At 45.1% G+C, this 21765-nt stretch overlaps 1 protein-coding gene across 4 annotated transcripts in view; it reads left to right on the forward strand.

Moving 5' to 3' along the window:
• The first annotated feature begins 5856 nt into the window (after nt 1–5856).
• The window catches only part of LOC140425064 (tyrosine-protein phosphatase non-receptor type 3-like), a 422164-nt gene continuing 406255 nt past the window's right edge, over nt 5857–21765 (forward strand). Inside the window, exon 1 of one of the 4 annotated variants that reach the window (XM_072508895.1) lies at nt 5857–6009. Coding sequence is in view for 2 of the 4 variants with exons in the window: in XM_072508892.1 (XP_072364993.1) it covers nt 6821–6848 (28 nt within the window). In the remaining 2 variants the exon portion in view is untranslated. Of the gene's footprint in view, nt 6071–6567; nt 6849–21765 lie in introns of those variants that run through there. The other 3 variants (XM_072508894.1, XM_072508892.1, XM_072508893.1) reach the window with 3 other exon arrangements.

The following is a 21765-nucleotide window of genomic DNA, read 5'->3' on the forward strand; positions in this document are numbered from 1 at the left end:
AGATGAATCCAAGTCTGAAGGGAGATGAAAATAAACAATCCAGACATCTGGCTGTCTGGAAGATGTCAATTAAAGGCTACTAAAATCTATTTCACTTTGAAGTGAATAGAAGCCTTTCAGATCAAAGGATCCAAGGGGTTTCAAGCCTTGTGATGTTGTTTTGGCTTTCTATTAAGTTACAGCTGGTGCTTTCTAGACATCTGTCTGAGGCAACAGGTGTAAGGCACAGGTGAGTGAAAAAGCAGCGATTTTGTTCACTGTTTCTGTCTGGACTACTCTTTAGCTACCATGCAGGGGTGACTAATGGGGGGTGGAGTTCTGGCACGGGGGAGTGTCTCTGCTATGAGGGGGTTTCTGGTGAGGGTTCTCTGATATGGTGTGGGTCTCTCGAGGGGGGCCCTGATATGGTGTGGGTCTCTGATAGGGTCTCTCTGTGGGTCGTTGTTTGGTGGTGAGATAGGCGTCTCTGGTGGGGGTCTCTGGTAGGGGTCACTGGTGGGATCTTTGGTAGGGGATCTGATGGGAGGCTCTGGTGGGGGTCTCTGGTGGGGGTCTTTGATGGGGGTCTCTGATGGGGGTTTCTGATGGGGGTCGAAGGTGAGAGATTGGTTGGGGGGGATTGGATCACCTTCATTCGTGCATCCTTTGGGCAATTCCCACACTGGGAGGGGGAGGATGCCTCTACTTGTCAGTGGTGGGAGGGGCAGAATTTGCATTGCAGGGGGAGGGGGCCAACCACCAGATCTCGCTCTCAGGCCACCATTTTGAGCTGGTGGCCCAATAACTTGATTCATGATGGAATCCCTTGCAATCACCGCCATACAAGAATTTGAATGGCTGGGGTAAGTGAATCACTTCTGGGCACCGCTCCCAGTGTCAGCGTGAACCGCTGATTCAGCTCTGACGGGAGAACATAGTCTCCCAAATGGAGAATCCAGACCTTGTTCTGTTTAGTTTGTTGGGAGGGGCTGAAGGTACTGACCATAATACAAATCTAGAGCAACTGGTCCTCACTGTATAAATATGTGAAATGATGATCATTCGGTTCTGTGCCTGAGGTTAGGGTTATGTCGCGTTGGGTGACATATGTGCAATATCCTTTTAGACCTGGGGTTCTCGTGTATTTTCTTTGTATTTTTCCATTTACCTTATGTGGGGTTTTAAAAATCTGTGATTGGCTCCTGCTGGGGTATAGACATGTCTGGTATGCAAGAGGCGAATGCTACAGTGTGTCATTGGTGCTCTGGTTTTGTTGGTGTTGAAGGACGTATGTGCTGGTGCACGCCCGTAAATGGCGCATAAAACCTATCCGAATTCCCGTGCTCGTTGCAAGCAACCGCCGTGTGGGAAAGCTTGTACACTTTACCATGTTTTCATGGCCTTATCCCTCTCTTCCTTGTTCTCTGGTGGTGTTTTAGAGGCACCAAGTTGAGTCTAATGATTGTACTGAGCCAGCTATATTGCTGTTTTTCTGTCCCCCTCTGTAAAAATAAAGTCACCATAATCCCAGATGACAATAGGCTGATTTCCCACTTGAGGGGAGAGCTGATTGGTAGTGATTTAACCTGAGGATCATCACACCTCAGGCAAGGGGCAAGATTGAGAAGGTGGGCCTTCATGGATAATCTCAGCCGGTATGGGAGTTGAATCCGTGCTATTGACCTTGCTCTGCATCACAAACCAGCTGCCCAGCCAACTGAGTTAAACCATCCCTGTATGTTGAGACCTTCATTTTACTTACTGAGCTGTACCATTCCTGTGGTTTTGTTGCATTGTTTGTTGAAATGAAAACCTTCAATAAAAATACTTAATAAAAAGAATAATCAGTTGCCCCTCATGGGAAGAAGGTCCCGCCCTCAAGAGCTGCTGATCAGTCTCATTGGCCAACAGTTCTTGTAGTCTAAGCAATGCCAGAACTCAGTTGTAGGCACTGCTGGGGCTGCAGGCACCTTCACAAAGAAAACAGCATGGATCCTGGAGACAGGTAAGACGGGCCTTTTTTGGCAGGGAGGGATTGGGATCCCTAGGGACAGGAGTGAGGAGGTAGGATGGCAGGTTTTGGAGGCCAGGTAAGGATGCACAAAGGGGAAGTAACATCTTGGGGAGGGTGCCATGGTTCACCCCCCTTCCTTCCTGTCCTTTCAACAACTTTGGTGAAAAAAAGGCCTTTCCACTCTCACCCACCTTCCACTGCCCAGTGCAATGTAGCAGTGGAGGTGAATTGAGGTCATTAAGTGGTCACTTAAATGCCTCAATAGGCCAAAGGATGAGTAGCTCGTGGGTGCCTCAACCCTATTTCCCTGCTGTATTATGTTCTTACTATTTCGTGGTTTAAAAAACTTGTCCTGAATCCATTAAGAATTCTTTGCCCTCTGTACCATTAATGCTGAATGCAGATGCAGCAGATAATAAGGAGAGCAAATTGAATGTTGGCATTTATAGCAAAAGGAATTGAGTATAAAGGTAAGGAAGTGTTGTTGCAACTATACAAGGCATTCTTTCCTCAAATAAGGGGACCAAAACTGTGCACAATACTCCAGGTGCGGTCTTACCAATTCATCACCCCACCTCTCTGTAGAGGTACTATATGTAGCACCTCCACCAAAGGCACCCAGGGTTGGAAGAAACAAGGCATAGGGCAAAGGAATCCTTGCACCAGCCCTCCATGTATGCAGACATAGAGAGGTGAGTGACCAGATGTGCACCATGCAACGTGCTCAAGCCTCACCAATGTAAAGAACCACTGCACCTACATAGGGTTCCAGACCTCCCACAGTTGCTCACGGAAGCAGACTTATTTGAATGGAATGGTAAACAGCACTTGTTCCATGTACTCTGGTTGGTATGAAATCGATTGGCTGCCCAATCTCAAAAGTAACACAGTCATTGGCAAACTGTAGAGATACTTCACCGCACATGGCATTGCCAAAGGATACTGATGGCAAGTGCTTGCCAGTACATCTCCAAGGAGTTCAAAGACTTTGTGCAAACATGGGACTTTGAGCATATCGTAGCCCCCTCTACCCACTATCGAATGGTCTGGCAGAATGAGTTGTATGCTCAGCAAAGCATCTGCTTGAGCAATGTGCCTGAGATAACATAGACTTTTATGTTGCACTATTCAAATGTGAAATGTGCCGAGACAGGGTCTGCCCTTATCAACACAGTGAATGTTCTCCAGGTGCACCAGAACCATGAACCCTGTCGCCAAGGCCTTCTGCAACAAAACGTGGAGATTTTTGTGGGTGCCACCCTCATGAAGCGGTGACAAAAGGGTAAAATGTACAACAAACGTAATGCCTGCAGACTCTGCACTCTAAAATCAGGCCAAGTGGTCAGGATCCAAACCACATGCAACCACGACAAACTGGTGGTGGTACACAGCCATGCCCCACAGCTAACAGGTATGGGTTTGCCTTGGATCTCTATGCCAGGAACCAGAGTCACTTGTTACAGGTAGCTGAACCAGCACCACCAAGCATCACAGAGTCCAATGGACTGAGTATGAATCTGTTTCCTCTGCACCAGTGGAAATGGAGGGCCCTCCTGAGGCCAATGTAACATGCCCTGCATCCATTGGGCACACCAGAAGGAAGCCTAATGCCATCCACCCTGAGGACAACAACCCAAGGGCATCCCAAGCACAGTCAAATGGCACAATCACACACTCAAGGTGCCTGAGCAGGTCAAATTTAAAGTTCAAGGACTATGTACTGACCTAGTCTACATATGGACTTTGTTTTTTAAAAAGTGGGAGGGGAATAAACATGATGGACAATGCACCAGATGTAACAGCCCAAGTTAGTACTTTGGATATTGTAAATAGTTTATGTTCTGTTACCCAAGTTTGTGCTCTGTGCATTGTAAATAGTTTAGAACTTGTTACTGCTGTCTACGTTGTCATATGCCTTGTCCCATCTTAAATGTCGAAGATGTAGACTGGGTGGTCACGTGAACATCAGGATGACGTAGACACAGGATGCGTCAGTAACGTAGCAGTTCTCTCCCAGCACAAGCAGACACACAACATGTAAGAGCTGCTAAGATTGCTGAATGAACCTTCTACTTGTCAGTTGCATGTCATCATTCAAGACAATTCAGCAACTTCCACAGTCCTCCATTGCTAAATTCGAAAATGCTTCCAATTTATGCAACTTCATAATTATCATCCCTGGATCTAATACAATATTAAACTTCTCTTGTTAGCGAAGATTGTATCACCTTTCCTGCTGGGATTTTGTGCCTCAAGGGAATGTATGTTTGTTGTAAACCATGAATTAATTCATTAAATGCTATAGGAATTGCCCGGCTACCGTCATACTTTTTAAAGTAGTTTCCAATCTATCAGTCATTTTGCCCCTACCTTCTCAGTTTCTTTTGGATTGTAAAAATTCCAGCATATTATGGTCACTCTTCCCCAGAGGCGCCTTCATCTTGAAGGGAAGTGGGGCAGGCGGAAATTAAAGAGAGAGGGAGGGGCAAGGTCACGGGGGCCAATCATAAAGTTGCTGCATTTGTTTGTCCCAAAATAGTCCGTTACTATAGTGTGATGTGGAGATGCCGGCGTTAGACTGGGGTGAGCACAGTGAGAAGTTTTACAACACCAGGTTAAAGTCCAACAGGTTTGTTTCGATGTCACTAGCTTTTGGAGCGCTGCTCCTTCCTCAGGTGAATGAAGAGGTATGCTCCAGAAACATATATATAGACAAATTCAAAGATGCCAAACAATGCTAGGAATGTGAGCATTAGCAGGTGATTAAATCTTTACAGATCCAGAGACGGGGTAACCCCAGGTTAAAGAGGTGTGAATTGTGTCAAGCCAGGACAGTTGGTAGGATTTCGCAGGCCAGATGGTGGGGGATGAATGTAATGCGACATGAATCCCAGGTCCCGGTTGAGGCCGCACTCATGTGTGCGGAACTTGGCTATAAGCTTCTGCTCGGCGATTCTGCGTTGTCGCGGGTCCTGAAGGCCGCCTTGGAGAACGCTTACCCGGAGATCAGAGGCTGAATGCCCTTGGCTGCTGAAGTGTTCCCCGACTGGAAGGGAACATTCCTGCCTGGTGATTGTCGCACGATGTCCGTTCATTCATTGTCGCAGCGTCTGCATGGTTTCGCCAATGTACCACGCTTCGGGGCATCCTCTTTCACCCCTCTTTAACCTGGGGTTACCCCATCTCTGGATCTGTAAAGATTTAATCACCTGCTAATGCTCGCATTCCAAGCATTGTCTGGCGTCTTTGAATGTGTCTATATATGTGTTTCTGGAACATACCTCTTCATTCACCTGAGGAAGGAGCAGCGCTCCGAAAGCTAGTGACATCGAAACAAACCTGTTGGACTTTAACCTGGTGTTGTAAGACTTCTCACTATAGTGTGAGGCAGCCAGTGTGCCGGAGGGACGGATGGACTCGCTCAGCAGCGCTGCTGGCATCTCAGAAAGAGATGGGATGTCAGCTCCGGCATTTGTGTCTAAATTGTGATTCTTTTGAACTTCTGCAAACTCGATCTCAAGTAGAAAATAGCTAAATAAAGGCAAAATCCTGCGGATGCGGAAATTGTTTTTATTTCAGAAAGGTTCCGCTCACGTTTTGAAAACTATTATTCAGTGAAGTTGAATTAAATGAGTGTCTCAAATTAAACTGGGCTGGGCGGGTTTCCCTCATATTCCTGCACCTGCAAAACAGCTTTCCGATCCCCCGCGTGCCCGCGCTCTACACTGCGCGCGCGGCCGCGGGGCTTGGGCGGGGCCGCGCAGGGGTGGCGGGTAGGCGGAGGACGCTTCGCGCGGCGGTGTCTGGGCGGGGCCGCGCGCGCGGCCGCGGGGGGGGTTGGGCGGGGCCGCGGGGGGGGTTGGGCGGGGCCGCGCGCGCGGCCGCCTGTTGACGCGAGTGGAGAATGTGGGCTGGTGACGTTCCACACCTGCTCGCGAGCTTTGCGATGAGAGTTTAGAGCGGGTGGCCCACAGAGGGGAGAGAAGGAGCGGCACTGATTGTGGCTGAATGTGGAGGTACCGAACTGCAATAGGGAGGAGCTGCTGTTGCTTCGCTTTGCCCGAGCGTGTGGTCAAGGTACAGCGCGAGGGGGCGGAGGTGGTGCGCGCGCAGCATGGGGTCGCCTGGATTGGGAAGGGCTGATAAACGGCAATGTCTGGGAAGCCCCATCAAGACCGGTCAGCCCAGCTCAGAAACCATGGAGAAGCCAGCCGGGGCTCAGGAACCAGGGGGGAGCCGGTCAGCCAGGGCTCAGGAACCAGGGGGGAGCCGGTCAGCCAGGGCTCAGGAACCAGGGGGGAGCCGGTCAGCCAGGGCTCAGAAACCAGGGGGGAGCCGGTCAGCCAGGGCTCAGGAACCAGGGGGGAGCCGGTCAGCCGGGGCTCAGGAACCAGGGGGGAGCCGGTCAGCCGGGGCTCAGGAACCAGGGGGGAGCCGGTCAGCCGGGGCTCAGGAACCAGGGGGGAGCAGGGCAGGTATTTGATGAAGGAATGTAGGGTGACAAGGCAGCTTGTAGATCTAGAACAGATCCGTACCCTGCTCAGAGTGAAAGGGGTCAGTGCACGTTAATGAGCCAGCCTGGACTGAAAGGTGCTGCTGGAATCGGGGCAAGATAGTTTGCGCTTGAATGTGATAATTGTGTTGCAGTCTCCGATCAATGTGGGGCCCGAATGATGGGGGGGAAGCAGACCTTGCCTCTGCCCATGTGATATAACAGCAGGCAAGACTGCTCCTGCCAAGATGTCATTGAAGTGGGAGTGCCTGTTTTCAGCCAATCAACGATTGGGGGAATATGTTTCTCCATTCACACCATGAGGAGAGCCAAAAATGAAAGCAGAAGCTTGTTGTCTAAAATGTAAGCACAATAATTGAATTACATTTGGAAGGTAGGGGAAGTGAGACAGGATTGTGAATAAACCAGCCCATATCGGTGAAGTAAATGTTCCCAGTGTAAAAACAATGGATAGTTGGTTAATTATATTTGGAAAAATATTAAAATATTGGAGATTTTGACTGGATTAATGAAGTTTAGTTTGTTTCAGGTGCTAAACTCTCAAACAAAATTCCCTTTTCCCATTAAAAATAGCTTTGAATCTAAAAATGACCATAAGTTGGATGGGAAAAGTTATATTGTCTAAAATGTGTGCTTCAAACACAAACTGAAAGATCCAGCATGGTGAACAATATGTTGATCATATTTTTGTGATATTAAATGAATTGTGTTTGTGTAAAATAAGGTATCCATATTTTAAGTTTATTCTCAAGTGATGTCAATAAATCTGTTAAAAATAATTTTAAAGGAATTGAACATTGGGCGTAAACTACATGAAAGTTACTTACAAAACATAAACAGGCTGATTGGTCCAATAATCCCTGTTTATCCTCCGTTTGAATTTTGGTATGTTCCTTGTTGCTGCGGGGCGGGGGGGGGGGAAGTATGGCTAAGTATAACATACATCAGTGTTTTTCAAACTTTTTTTTCCTGGGACTCACTTTTACCAACCTTCACGACCCATGCAGGCTGACCTTTGCGACCCATGTCGAGGACTTCAACTGAAGATTTAAGTTCTCACTGCACCTTTGAAAAAATCAAGAGGGTTCTCCTCAAACTTGTCTTCAAATGCCTTTGAGGGTTTTAAACTTTTATTTGCCAGTACTTCCCAGCATATAACACACATGGGCTTTGCATCCTGATTTGCATTGGCACAATTGATAAAGCCATACCTCAAGAAATCATCTTCATACTGCTTTGTTCCTGTTTTCAGCTTCTTAATGGGTTGTTCAGAGGTCCTGGATACCACACCACTGTTTTGTCCTGCTATAGACTCTCCTGCGTAGCTCTCTCCAGCAGATTTAGTTGTGATATCCTGACATGTTTGTGTCTCTGGTCCTCTCTTCCTTATTACAAAACAATCGACTTTCAATTCTTCACAGTCCTGTTGCTTGCTGGCTGGCAGTCAAAATGGAGGAATCTCTTTCATGCCCAGAGCACGTGACGTCAGTGTATGGAATGCATGACCTCTGCTGCAGATTCTGGTGGTAAGCCTACATTGATTTAAAAAAAACATCTGCTCATCGGCCAGTGTGATGACGTCAGGAGGAGGTGGTCTGCCCCGCTGGGTTACAGCACTGCATACTGCTGAGAGGGCATGCATGCGCGGGATAGTCTGTATTCTGAAAGCCAGTCATGTCCGGCATTTTTGAAAGCTGATTATGGTCATTGGGCACTTCTTCCCATGATCGTGAATGCCGTGACCGATGACCCCATGGCCCTCCTGACATCCAGGGTGGGTCGCGACCCTGAGTTTGAAAATGACATACACAACCTATGCTTCCTGCATTTTTCTTCTCTTGGGGAATTCTCTCCTTTCTCTTCCATTGCTTCCTGCTCTTCTGCTGGTCCACAGGATTCACTGGTGTGCTGTTAATACTTGAGGTCACTATGAAGCTCTACGAGACGCCAAGATCAATCTCCATCACCACATGGTCAGATTTTCCCTCCCCCTGGACTTCTTTCCCTAAAGGACATCCATGAAGCAGATGGGTTTTTATGACAATTGACAATGGTTTCATAGTCATCATTAGATTTTTAATTCCATATTTAAAAACAAAATCACATTTCACCATCAGCTATGGTGTGATTTGAACCTGAGTTCCCAGGGTGTTACCCTGGGTCTCTGGATTACTAGTCCAGAGTCAATGCCACACCATCACCTGGTACAACTAAGAATCATTTGGACTAAGAATTATGGGGTTCACTTGTCCCTAGGAAAAGTAAGAATTCTAGCTTTTAATAAAAACTTAAATTCATACCAAATGGAAAATTTAACGTAAGAGTCTTTTAACTAAAAGTATGACTGAGGAGCTCAGTCTCGTCTTTTACATGGTCTGCAGCATGTGGGAATTCTTAGACACTTCTTGCAGTTTGGATGACCACATTTGCAGGAAGTGCCACTGGTCTTACCAGCTTAAAAGCTGGGTTTCGGAGCTTAAGCATCGGCTGGAGGCTCAGCAGTGGCATCAGTGAGGTGATCACTGTTCAGAAAGGGTCAGGTAGTCCGGAAAGTCGCAGAATGCATCTCACTGTAGAACCGTTGTTCTGTGTTGGAAAATGGTGAGATGACAGTTACTATGGGGAATGCAACCAGTGCCAAGTTCTTAGCACTGTGAGTAGCTCAGTTGCACAAGGAGGGAGATCGTAACACTGGAAGAGCATGATTGTGAGGAGTGCAGACAGGCGTTTCTGCAGCAGCAGGTGTGATTCCAGGATGTTGTGTTACCTCCCTGGTGCTAGGGTCAAGGATGTCACGAAAGGCAGCAGGGCATTCTGAAGGGGGAGGGTAAACAGTCGGAGGTTGTGGTAAAGTGGGATGAGGTCCTGCAACAAGAATGTAGGCAGCTAGAGAGCAAATTGAAAAGCAGGATCTCAAAGATTGTAACTGCTAGATTACTACCAGTGTCATATTTGTGTGAGAATAGGAATATGAGGATAGAGCAGATGAAAGTGTTGCTGAAGAGATGTGCAGAAGGGAGGACTCTAGTCTCCTGGGTCACTGGTGCCGTTTCTGGGGGAGTTAGGGCCTGTACAAGATGGACTAGTTGCACCTGAACCGGAATGGGACCAAGATCCTTGCAGGTAGGTTTGCTACTGTTGGGGTGGTTTAAACTAATTTGGCAGGGGGATGGATCACAGTCTGGAGGTACAATGGGGAGTGATGCACAGCCAAATATAGAAGTAAAATAAAGTCAGTATGGAAGGCAGTGCAAAGAGAGACCTGTTAAGGCACAAGAGAATATGGCAATGCTGGATGGCATTTATTTAATGCAAGGAATCATACAGGTAAGGCTGATGAACTGAGGATGTTGATTAACACATGGTAGTAGGATATTATTGCTACCACATGGACATGGTTGAGGGAGGGGCAGGACTTGCATCTCTTTGGGGGTAGAGCCTTCAGGTGAGATGAGGCAGAGGGGGTGGTGTTGCATTATTGATCAAGGAGTCAGTGAGGAAGGATATCTTAGCAGGCTCCACAATTGAGGTCTTATGAGTGAAACTTAAAAACAGAATGGGGGCAATCCCGTTACTGGGAGTGTACCACAAGTCCCCAAACAGTCAGGGAGAGATAGAAGAGCAGATATGTAGACAAATCTAAGAGAAGTGCGCTGCCTCACGGCGCCGAAGATCCGGGTTCGATCACGATCCTGGCTCCGGGTCACTGTCCGTGTGGAGTTTGAACATTCTCCCCATGTCTGCGAGGGTCTCACCACCACAACTCAAAAGATGTGCAGGGTAGGTGAATTGGCCACACTAAATTGCTCCTTAATTGGAAAAAATGAATTGGGAACTCTAAATTTATGAGAAGTGTAAAAATAACAGGGTAATAATAGTAGGGGACTTCAAGTTCCCCAACATTAATTGGGATACGAAAAGTGTGAAAGGCTTAGAGGGGGTGGAATTCTTAGTATATCGAGGTGAGCATTTTGAGCCAGCACGTAGAAAGCCCTGCAAGATAGGGGGCGATAGTTGACCTAGTTTTCGAGAATGAAGCCGGGCAGAGGGTAGAGGTGTCAGTGGGAGAGCATTTCGGTGATAGTGACTGTTAACTTGGTAAAATTTAAGGTAGCTATGGAAAAGGACAAAGATGGACTGGAATTAATGGGGGCGATTCTCCGAGCGCTGGGCCGGACAATCGCCGCAACCGCGCTCCGATGCCGGTGCGCAATTCTCCGAGGTGCAGAGAATCGGCGCCATTTGCGCCGGCCGCTGGAATCGGCGGGGCCACCGATTCTCCGGCCCGGATGGGTCGAGTGGCCGCGTGGATACGCCAGAGTCCCGTCGGCGCCATTCACCCCTGGTCGCTGTTGGCAGGAACTCTGCGCGAAGGGCCGGGGGGTGGGGGTGGGCGGGGAAAAACGTTCCTTCACCCGGGGTGGGGGGGCTCCGATGGGGTCTGGCTCGCGATCGGGGCAGACCGATCGGAGGCCGGCCTCCCCCCGCTGGGCCTACGTTCCGGCGCGGCCGGCCCCTGAACATTGATGCCATGTTGAGTCGGGGCCGGCGCGCAGAAGAAGTCCCCCGCGCATGCGAGGTTGGCGCAGCCCAACTGCGTGGCTTGGCGCTGGAGAGGGAGGCTGGAGCAGCATGAACCACTTTAGCGCCGTTCTGGCCCCCTGCGGGGGACAGAATCAGTCGTCCCTGTGCCCGTTTTGCGCCCTCATGAAACGCGACGGCGTTCACAACGGCGCGAACACTTGGGCTCCATTTGGGATAATCGCCCCCAATGCTTCTGAATTGGGGATAGGTTTATTTTAATAGAATAAGACTGGGTCTGGCCAAAGAGGACTGGGAGCAACTGATTGGAGGTAAATCCCCATCAGAGTAGTGGGAGAGAGGGTACAACTCCATCATGTCCCCTTAAACGCAAACGGTGGGACCAACAACTCCAGAGAACCCTGGGTGTCAAGGGATATACAGCATTGGATACAGTAAAAAAGGAAGGCTTATAGCAGATTCATGTGGCTCAAACAGTGGATGTCCATAGCAGTATTTTTCAAACACTTTTCCCCGGGACACACTTTGGCCAACCTGCTGACCTTTGAGACCCACGTTGACCGACCTTCACAATCCAAACGACCAACCTTTGCGACACACAACATGTTCGCTTATATTTAATGCAAAAGATGAGCCTGCCACGATCTCAGTCCAATCAGGTTCACAGGAGAAGGCAGTGCAGATATCAGGTGCAGATTCAGACAGATCCTTTTTGCCATCTTCATCTTTGTGAGAACGGAAAATCCAACCTCTCACATGTAGGTTGCCGTGAAGGGCAATAGCAACAAAATGCTTGTTTTATTCAGCACTGGATACTCTTGGGGGATGCTACTCCAGAATGCTGACAACCACGTAGACTTTTGGTGTGTTTTCAATGTGTTGTCACAGGTCAGGTACAACAACTTAGTCTTTTCATTTTTTGTCAGCTGTAAGTTAATAACTGATTCTGTGGTCTCAAAAGGAATTTTTAACCCACCTTTTCTCTTTCAAAATTGAAACTTCTGTCATTTGCCAGTATTTCCCTGCATATAACACGCATGGGCTTTGCATCCTTATTTGTATTGGCACAATTGACAAAACCAAACCTCAAAAAATCATCTTTAAACTGCTTTGTTCATGAGTTAAGTTTCTTCTCTGTAGGCTGTTCACCAGAGGCCCTGGAGCTCTGTATAGAACTAACACTAGCACTGCTTTGTCCTGCTGTGGATTCTCCAGTAGATTCAAATGTGCGTTCCTGGCCAGTAGGTGCATTTCCTGTTTGTCTCTGGCCGTCTCTTCCTTGCAATAAAACGATCCACCTTCACAGTCCTCTTGCCTTGCATGCCAACAGCTAGAAAATGGAAGAAGCTCTCCTCCATGATTTGGCGGAAAATGCATGTACACTCAAAGCGCTTGGTTTCAAGTGTTCGTGCAGGGTGCGTCATCTGTTTACTGGTTGGAAGACTGCATCCAGTCTCATTTAGTTCTCATTTAAAAGCTGGTAGCAGATGCCATTCTCAATTTAAATGTCAGGAGCGGCCGTTGGGCACTTCTCCTGCTTTAGGACCACTGTGGGAACACCACGACTGTTCGCTCCGCAACCCTCCTGACAGATGCCCATGACCCTGCCACAGCTCCCGACTTTTAAAAACCCTGCCCTATAGGAATGTAGAAAGTGTATAAAAGATATGAGAAGAGCAAAGAGCGGTATGAAAATAAATACACTGGTGGGCAAAATAAAGGAAATTCCTAAAGTGTTATATAAGTATATTAAGGGAAAGAGAGTAACCAGGGGAATAGTATAATAATTAGGGACCAAAGTCGCAATCTGTGTGGAGCCAAAAGACATAGGTGAGATATTAAATTAGTATTTTGTATAAGTGTTCACTATGGAGAAGAATTATGTCAGGATAGAAATCAGGGAGGGGGACTGTGATATAATTGACCAGATTAGCATTGATAAGGAGGAGGTTTTAGCGGCTTTAAATGTGGATAAATATCCTGGCCCAGATCAGATGTATCCTGGGCTGCTGCGTGAGGCAAGGGAGAAGATTGGAGGGGCTCTGACGTTAATTTTTGAATCCTCTTTATCAGTGAACTGGAGGGCAGCTAATGTAGTACCATTATCCAAGAAGGGAAGTAGGGAAAAACCAGGTTAATACAGGCCAGTGAATCTAACATTTGCGGTAGGGAAATTAATGCAGAAAATTTTGAGGGACGGAATTAATCTCCAGTTGCAGAGACTAGGATTAATCAAGGATAGTCAGCATGCCTTTCTCAGTGGAAGATTAAGGCTGAATTCTCAGTTTGGGAGACAGTGTTCTTCCACCCGGAGATGAGTCACCACTGATTTGCACTCCCAAATGCAGGGGCGATTCACTATCCCTTGCCATGCAAATTTATGCCTGGCGGAGATTGCGAGGCATTCCCTTGCAAATACCACTTTCGGGCAGCCATTTTGAGCGGGCAGCTGACACTGCCGCAGTGCAGGTTGGCACTGCCACAGGTGCATGTAGGCACTGCCCTCCGGTGCATGTCAGCACTTGTGCAAGGGGGCAGTGCTGGGATAAATCCTCTGGGGAACTTCATGGTGGGGTGGGGGGTTGGTTTCCTGTTACGTTTGCTATAAGTTGGGGTGAGAGCCCCGATGCTAGTGTCTATTAGTATATATTTGTATATATATATTATATATAGTGACTATATATAAAATATATATATTTTGTGTGTCTACACATATTTGCATAATAATCTTTATTGTCACAAGTAGGCTTACATTAAAACTGCAATGAAGTTACTGTGAAAAGACCCGAGTCGCTACATTCTGGTGCCAGTTCGGATACATGGAGGGAGAATTCAGAATGTCCAAATTACCTAACAGCATGAGGGTGATTGTCCGATATTGAGGCCAAGTGTTCGCGCCGTCGCAAACAGGGCCCGGACACGACCATTTCTGGCCCCCACAGGGGGCCAGCACGGCGCTGGAGCGGTTCATGCCGCTCTAGCGTCTGGGCGCCGCGCCAACCCGCGTATGCACAGTTGTGGCAGCCCAATCCTGTGCATGCGCAGTTAGGCAGCGCAATCCTGCGCATGCGTAGGGAACGTCTTACGCACGCCGGCCCCTCACCAACATGGAGCCGGTGTTCTGGGGCCGCGTGCGGAAGGAGGTGGGCACGGGGTGGGGGGGGGGGTGGGGGGAGAGGCCGGCCCGCCGATCGGTGGGCCCCGATCGCGGGCCAGACCCCATCGGAGGCCACCCCGGTGAAGGAGCCCCCTCCCTCCCCCACAGGCCCCCCCCCAGCGTTTCCGTAGAGTTCCCGCCGGCAGCGACCAGGGGTGGACGACGCCGGCGGGAACCTTTCGTGTCGTAGCGGTCGCTCGGCCCATCCGGCCGGAGAATCGCCGCTCGCTGGTTCTCTGAGCGGCCCGGTGCGAATCACGCGCCACTGGTTTCCGGGGGGTGGGAGAATCGCGTGCGGGGGTCGGGGCGGCGTGGTGCAATTCGCGTGGCGCCCCGGCGATTCTCCCACCCGTCATGGAGGGGAGAATAGCGCCCCACGTCTTTCAGGACTTATGGGAGGAAACTGGAGCACTCAGATGAAACCCACACAGACACACGGAGAACGTGCAGACTCCGCACAGACAGTGACCCAAGCTGGAAATGGAGCCTGGGAACCTGATGCTGTCAAGCAACAATGCTAACCACTGTGCTACCATGTTTATATATAGATATATAGTGAGGGTGTATATAGATATATAGTTGTATAGTGAGTGTATACGTGTATATGTAGTGAGTGTATATTTAGAGAGTACGAGTATAAATGTAGTGAGTATATATGTAGTGAGCGTATATATATGTGTGTGTACAGAGTGAATATACATGTGTGTAGTATATATGTAGAGTGGATAGATATATACATAAAGAGTGAGTATGTGTGTGTATAAATATATACGTATATATGTTGTGTATATATGTATACATGTATATATGTTGTGTGTGTGTATATATATATATATGTTTATATATATGTGTGTGTATATATGGTGTGTGTGTATATATGTATATACATATGGTGTGTGTATATATGTATATATACATATGGTGTGTGTGTATATACGTATATATGTTGTGTGTGTATATATGTGTGTGTATATATACACGTATATATGTTGTGGGTGTATATATGTATATATGGTGTGTGTGTATATACGTATATATGTTGTGTGTGTATATATGGGTGTATATATATGTATATATGTTGTGTGTGTATATGTATATGTGTGTGTGTATATGTATATGTGTGTGTGTATATGTATATGTGTGTGTGTATATGTATATATGTTGTGTGTGTATATGTATATATGTTGTGTGTGTATATATATGCATATATGTTGTGTGTATATATGTATACATGTGTGTGTATATATGTATATATATATATATATAGAGTGTGTGTGTGTATATATATATATGTAGTGTGCGTATATATGTGTGTAGTGTGCGTATATATATGTATGTAGTGTGTGTATATATATATTAGTAGTGTGTGTATACGTACATAAGAGTGTGTATATGTATGTAGTGTGTGTATATGTATGTAGTGTGGGTATACATATGTAGTGTGTGTGTATACGTATGTAATGTGTGTATACGTATGTAATGTGTGTATACGTATGTAATGTGTGTATGCGTATGTAGTGTGTGTATATGTATGTAGTGTGTGTACGTATGTAGTGTGTGTACGTATGTAGTGTGTGTATATGTATGGAGAGTATATGTATGTAGTGTGTGTATGGAGAGTATGTATGTAGTGTGTATGTGTATATGTATGTAGTGTGTATGTATTTGTAGAGTGCGTGTATGTATTTTTATGTAGAGTGTGGGTATGTATTTGTATGTAGAGTGTGTGTATGTATGTATTTGTATGTACAAAGAACAACAAGAACAAAGAAATGTACAGCACAGGAACAGGCCCTTCGGCCCTCCGAGCCCGTGCCGACCATGCTGCCCGACTAAACTACAATCTTCTACACTTCCTGGGTCTGTATCCCTCTATTCCCATCCTATTCATGTATTTGTCAAGATGCCCCTTAAATGTCACTATCGTCCCTGCTTCCACCACCTCCTCCGGTAGCGAGTTCCAGGCACCCACTACACTCTGCGTAAAAAAACTTGCCTCGTACATCTACTCTAAACCTTGCCCCTCTCACCTTAAACCTATGCCCCCTAGTAATTGACCCCTCTACCCCGGGGAAAAGCCTCTGACTATCCACTCTGTCTATGCCCCTCATAATTTTGTAGATCTCTATCAGGTCGCCCCTCAACCTCCTTCGTTCCAGTGAGAACAATCCGAGTTTATTCAACCGCTCCTCATAGCTAATGCCCTCCATACCAGGCAACATTCTGGTAAATCTCTTCTGCACCCTCTCTAAAGCCTCCACATCCTTCTGGTAGTGTGGCGACCAGAATTGAACACTATACTCCAAGTGTGGCCTAACTAAGGTTCTATACAGCTGCAACATGACTTGCCAATTCTTATACTCAATGCCCCGGCCAATGAAGGCAAGCATGCCGTATGCCTTCTTGACTACCTTCTCCACCTGTGTTGCCCCTTTCAGTGACCTGTGGACCTGTACTCCTAGATCTCTTGACTTTCAATACTCTTGAGGGTTCTACCATTCACTGTATATACCCTACCTGCATTAGACCTTCCAAAATGCATTACCTCACATTTGTCCGGATTAAACTCCATCTGCCATCTCTCCGCCCAAGTCTCCAAACAATCTAAATCCTGCTGTATCCTCTGACAGTCCTCATCGCTATCCGCAATTCCACCAACCTGTGTGTCGTCTGCAAACTTACTAATCAGACCAGTTACATTTTCCTCCAAATCATTTATATACACTACAAAGAGCAAAGGTCCCAGCACTGATCCCTGTGGAACACCACTGGTCACAGCCCTCCAATTAGAAAAGCATCCTTCCATTGCTACACTCTGCCTTCTATGACCTAGCCAGTTCTGTATCCACCTTGCCAGCTCAACCCTGATCCCGTGTGACTTCACCTTTTGTACTAGTCTACCATGAGGGACCTTGGCAAAGGCCTTACTGAAGTCCATATAGACAACATTCACTGCCCTACCTGCATCAATCATCTTAGTGACCTCCTCGAAAAACTCTATCAAGTTAGTGAGACACGACCTCCCCTTCACAAAACCATGCTGCCTCTCACTAATACGTCCATTTGCTTCCAAATGAGAGTAGATCCTGTCTCGAAGAATTCTCTCCAGTAATTTCCGTACCACTGAAGTAAGGCTCACCGGCCTGTAGTTCCCTGGATTATCCTTGCTACCCTTCTTACACAGTAGAACAACATTGGCTATTCTCCAGTCCTCCGGGACATCACCTGAAGACAGTGAGGATCCAAAGATTTCTGTCAAGGCCTCAGCAATTTCCTCTCCAGCCTCCTTCAGTCTTCTGGGGTAGATCCCATCAGGCCCTGGGGACTTATCTACCTTAATATTTTTTAAGACACCCAACACTTCGTCTTTTTGAATCTCAATGTGCCTAGGCTATCTACACATCCTTCTCCAGACTCAACATCTACCAATTTCTTCTCTTTGGTGAATACTGATGCAAAGTATTCATTTAGTACCTCGCCCATTTCCTCAGGCTCCACACATAGATTCCCTTGCCTATCCTTCAGTGGGCCAACCCTTTCCCTGGCTACCCTCTTGCTTTTTATGTACGTGTAAAAAGCCTTGGGATTTTCCTTAACCCTATTTGCCAATGACTTTTTGTGACCCCTTCAAGCCCTCCTGACTCCTTGCTTAAGTTCCTTCCTACTTTCCTTATGTTCCACACAGGCTTCGTCTGTTCCCAGCCTTTTAGCCCTGACAAATGCCTCCTTTTTCTTTTTGACGAGGCCTACAATATCTCTCGTTATCCAAGGTTCCCGAAATTGCCGTATTTATCCTTATATAGAGTGTGTGTATGTATATGTATGTAGAGTGTGCATGAATTTGTATGTAGTGTGTATGTATTTGTATGTAGAGTGTATGTATTTGTATGTAGAGTGTGTGTGTATGTATTTGTATGTAGAGTGTGTCTATGTGTTTATGTAGAGTATGTATTTGTATGTAGATTGTGTATACGTCTGTAAAGTGTGTGTATACGTACGTAAAGTGTGTGTATATGTATATAGAGTATGTATATGTATGTAGAGTATGGATATGTATGTAGAGTGTGTGTATATGTATGTAGAATGCATGTATATGTATGTAGAATGCGTGTATATGTATGTAGAGTGCGTGTATATGTATGTAGAGTGCGTGTATATGTATGTAGAGTGCGTGTATATGTATGTAGAGTGCGTGTATATGTATGTAGAGTGCGTGTATATGTATGGAGTGCGCGTATGTATGGAGTGCGCGTATGTATGGAGTGCGCGTATGTATGGAGTGCGCGTATGTATGGAGTGCGCGTATGTATGGAGTGCGCGTATGTATGGAGTGCGCGTATGTATGGAGTGCGCGTATGTATGTATTTGTCTGTAGAGTGTGTGGATGTGCATATGTATGTAGAGTATGTATTTGTATGTAGAGTGTATATGTATGTAGTGGGTGTATATGTATGTAGACTGGGTGTATCTGTATGTAGAGTGGGTGTATATGTATGTAGAGTGGGTGTATATGTATGTAGAGTGGGTGTATATGTATGTAGAGTATGTATTTGTATGTAGTGTGTATATGTATTTGTATGTCGCGTGTGTGTATGCATTTGTATATAGTGTATGTATTTGTATGTAGAGTGTGTGTATGCGTATTTGTATGTAGTGTGTGTATTTGTATGTAGAGTGTGTGTATGCGTATTTGTATGTAGTGTGTGTATTTGTATGTAGAGTGTGTGTATGCGTATTTGTATGTAGTGTGTGTATTTGTATGTAGAGTGTGTATGTATATATATATATATATATATATATATATATATATATATATATATATATATATATATATATATATATATATATATATATATATATATATATGTGGAGCGTGTGTATATATCTATATATGTAGAGTGTGTATATGTGTATAGGTAGAGTGTATGTGTATATATAGGTAGAGTCTATATATAGGTAGAGTGTATATATAGGTAGAGTGTGTGTCTATATATAGGTAGAGTGTGTGTCTGTATATATAGATGTGTGTCTGTGTATATATAGGTAGAGTGTGTGTCTGTGTATATATAGGTAGAGTGTGTGTCTGTGTATATATAGGTAGAGTGTGTGTCTGTGTATATATAGATAGTGTGTGTCTGTGTATATATAGGTAGAGTGTGTGTCTGTGTGTATATATAGGTAGAGTGTGTGTCTGTGTATATATAGGTAGAGTGTGTGTATATATAGGTAGAGTGTGTGTCTGTATATATAGATAGCGTGTGTCTGTATATATAGGTAGAGTGTGTCTGTGTATATATAGATAGTGTGTGTCTGTATATATAGGTAGTGTGTGTGTCTGTGTGTATATATAGGTAGAGTGTGTGTCTATATATAGGTATAGTGTGTGTATGTGTGTATATATAGGTTGTGTATATGTGTATATATAGGTAGAATGAGTGTGTATATATATGTAAAGTGTGTGTGCATATTGTTATGGGCGAGGTGTTTTCAGGACCCCAAAATGTATCATGGAGTTCAACCAACCTCCCCCTTTAATGTATTTGTTGCTTTTCCTAGCACACGGCTTGTTCCCTAGGTGTAGGATTACAATTATGGACATGTGGGTTTTTAAACACAAAAACAATGTTTATTCCATGAACTCAACTTAACATCTTAAATAAACAATGGATCTCTTAACACCCCTTACTTCAAAGATAACTCTGAAAATATTGCAACAGTAAATAATTCCTCAAAATGTTCCTTCAAACTTCCAAGAGACTTAACACCTTTAAACAGAATCACATCAGGTTAAAGGCTTTATTATCATGAGTTTAAATCACCCAAATGATCCAGAGATAGTCTTTCATGGCAGAGATCCTGCTCACTGCAAACACAGACCCTCCCAAGCTCTTTTCAAACTGCAAAACTAAACTGCAAAATGGCTGACCTCAGCTCCATCCACTCTCTGACATCACTGTTTTCTTAAAGGTACATTGCTTAAACATCCATGTCTTGAAGGTACTCTCACATGACGATATACAGGTTGTGTGTATGTGTATATATAGGTCAAGTGTGTGTATGTGTATATATAGGTTGAGTGTGTGTATGTATTTGTATGTAGTGTGTATGTATTTGTATGTAGTGTGTATGTATTTGTATGTAGTGTGTGTATGTATTTGTATGTAGAGTGTGCATATGTATTTGCATGTAGAGTGTGTGCATATGTATTTGTCGGTAGTGTATGTATTTGTATGTAGCGTGTGTATACGTACGGAAAGTGTGTATATATGTAGAGTGTGTGTATATATGTATGTAGAGTGTGTATATGTATGTAGAGTGTGTATATGTATGTAGAGTGTGTATATGTATGTAGAGTGTGTATATGTATGTAGAGTGTGTATATGTATGTAGAGTGTGTGTATGTATGTAGAGTGTGTATATGTATGTAGAGTGTGTGTATGTATGTAGAGTGTGTGTATGTATGTAGAGTGTGTGTATGTATGTAGAGTGTGTGTATGTATGTAGAGTGTGTGTATGTATGTAGAGTGTGTGTATGTATGTAGAGTGTGTGTATGTATGTAGAGTGTGTGTATGTATGTAGAGTGTGTGTATGTATGTAGAGTGTGTGTATGTATGTAGAGTGTGTATGTATGTAGAGTGTGTGTATGTATGTAGAGTGTGTGTATGTATGTAGAGTGTGTGTATGTATGTAGAGTGTGTGTATGTATGTAGAGTGTGTGTATGTATGTAGAGTGTGTGTATGTATGTAGAGTGTGTGTATGTATGTAGAGTGTGTGTATGTATGTAGAGTGTGTGTATGTATGTAGAGTGTGTGTATGTATGTAGAGTGTGTGTATGTATGTAGAGTGTGTGTATGTATGTAGAGTGTGTGTATGTATGTAGAGTGTGTGTATGTATGTAGAGTGTGTGTATGTATGTAGAGTGTGTGTATGTATGTAGAGTGTGTGTATGTATGTAGAGTGTGTGTATGTATGTAGAGTGTGTGTATGTATGTAGAGTGTGTGTATGTATGTAGAGTGTGTGTATGTATGTAGAGTGTGTGTATGTATGTAGAGTGTGTGTATGTATGTAGAGTGTGTGTATGTATGTAGAGTGTGTGTATGTATGTAGAGTGTGTGTATGTATGTAGAGTGTGTGTATGTATGTAGAGTGTGTGTATGTATGTAGAGTGTGTGTATGTATGTAGAGTGTGTGTATGTATGTAGAGTGTGTGTATGTATGTAGAGTGTGTGTATGTATGTAGAGTGTGTGTATGTATGTAGAGTGTGTGTATGTATGTAGAGTGTGTGTATGTATGTAGAGTGTGTGTATGTATGTAGAGTGTGTGTATGTATGTAGAGTGTGTGTATGTATGTAGAGTGTGTGTATGTATGTAGAGTGTGTGTATGTATGTAGAGTGTGTGTATGTATGTAGAGTGTGTGTATGTATGTAGAGTGTGTGTATGTATGTAGAGTGTGTGTATGTATGTAGAGTGTGTGTATGTATGTAGAGTGTGTGTATGTATGTAGAGTGTGTGTATGTATGTAGAGTGTGTGTATGTATGTAGAGTGTGTGTATGT

The sequence above is a fragment of the Scyliorhinus torazame genome, chromosome 6 (genome assembly GCF_047496885.1).
Source record: "Scyliorhinus torazame isolate Kashiwa2021f chromosome 6, sScyTor2.1, whole genome shotgun sequence".
Classification (NCBI taxonomy): domain Eukaryota; kingdom Metazoa; phylum Chordata; class Chondrichthyes; order Carcharhiniformes; family Scyliorhinidae; genus Scyliorhinus; species Scyliorhinus torazame.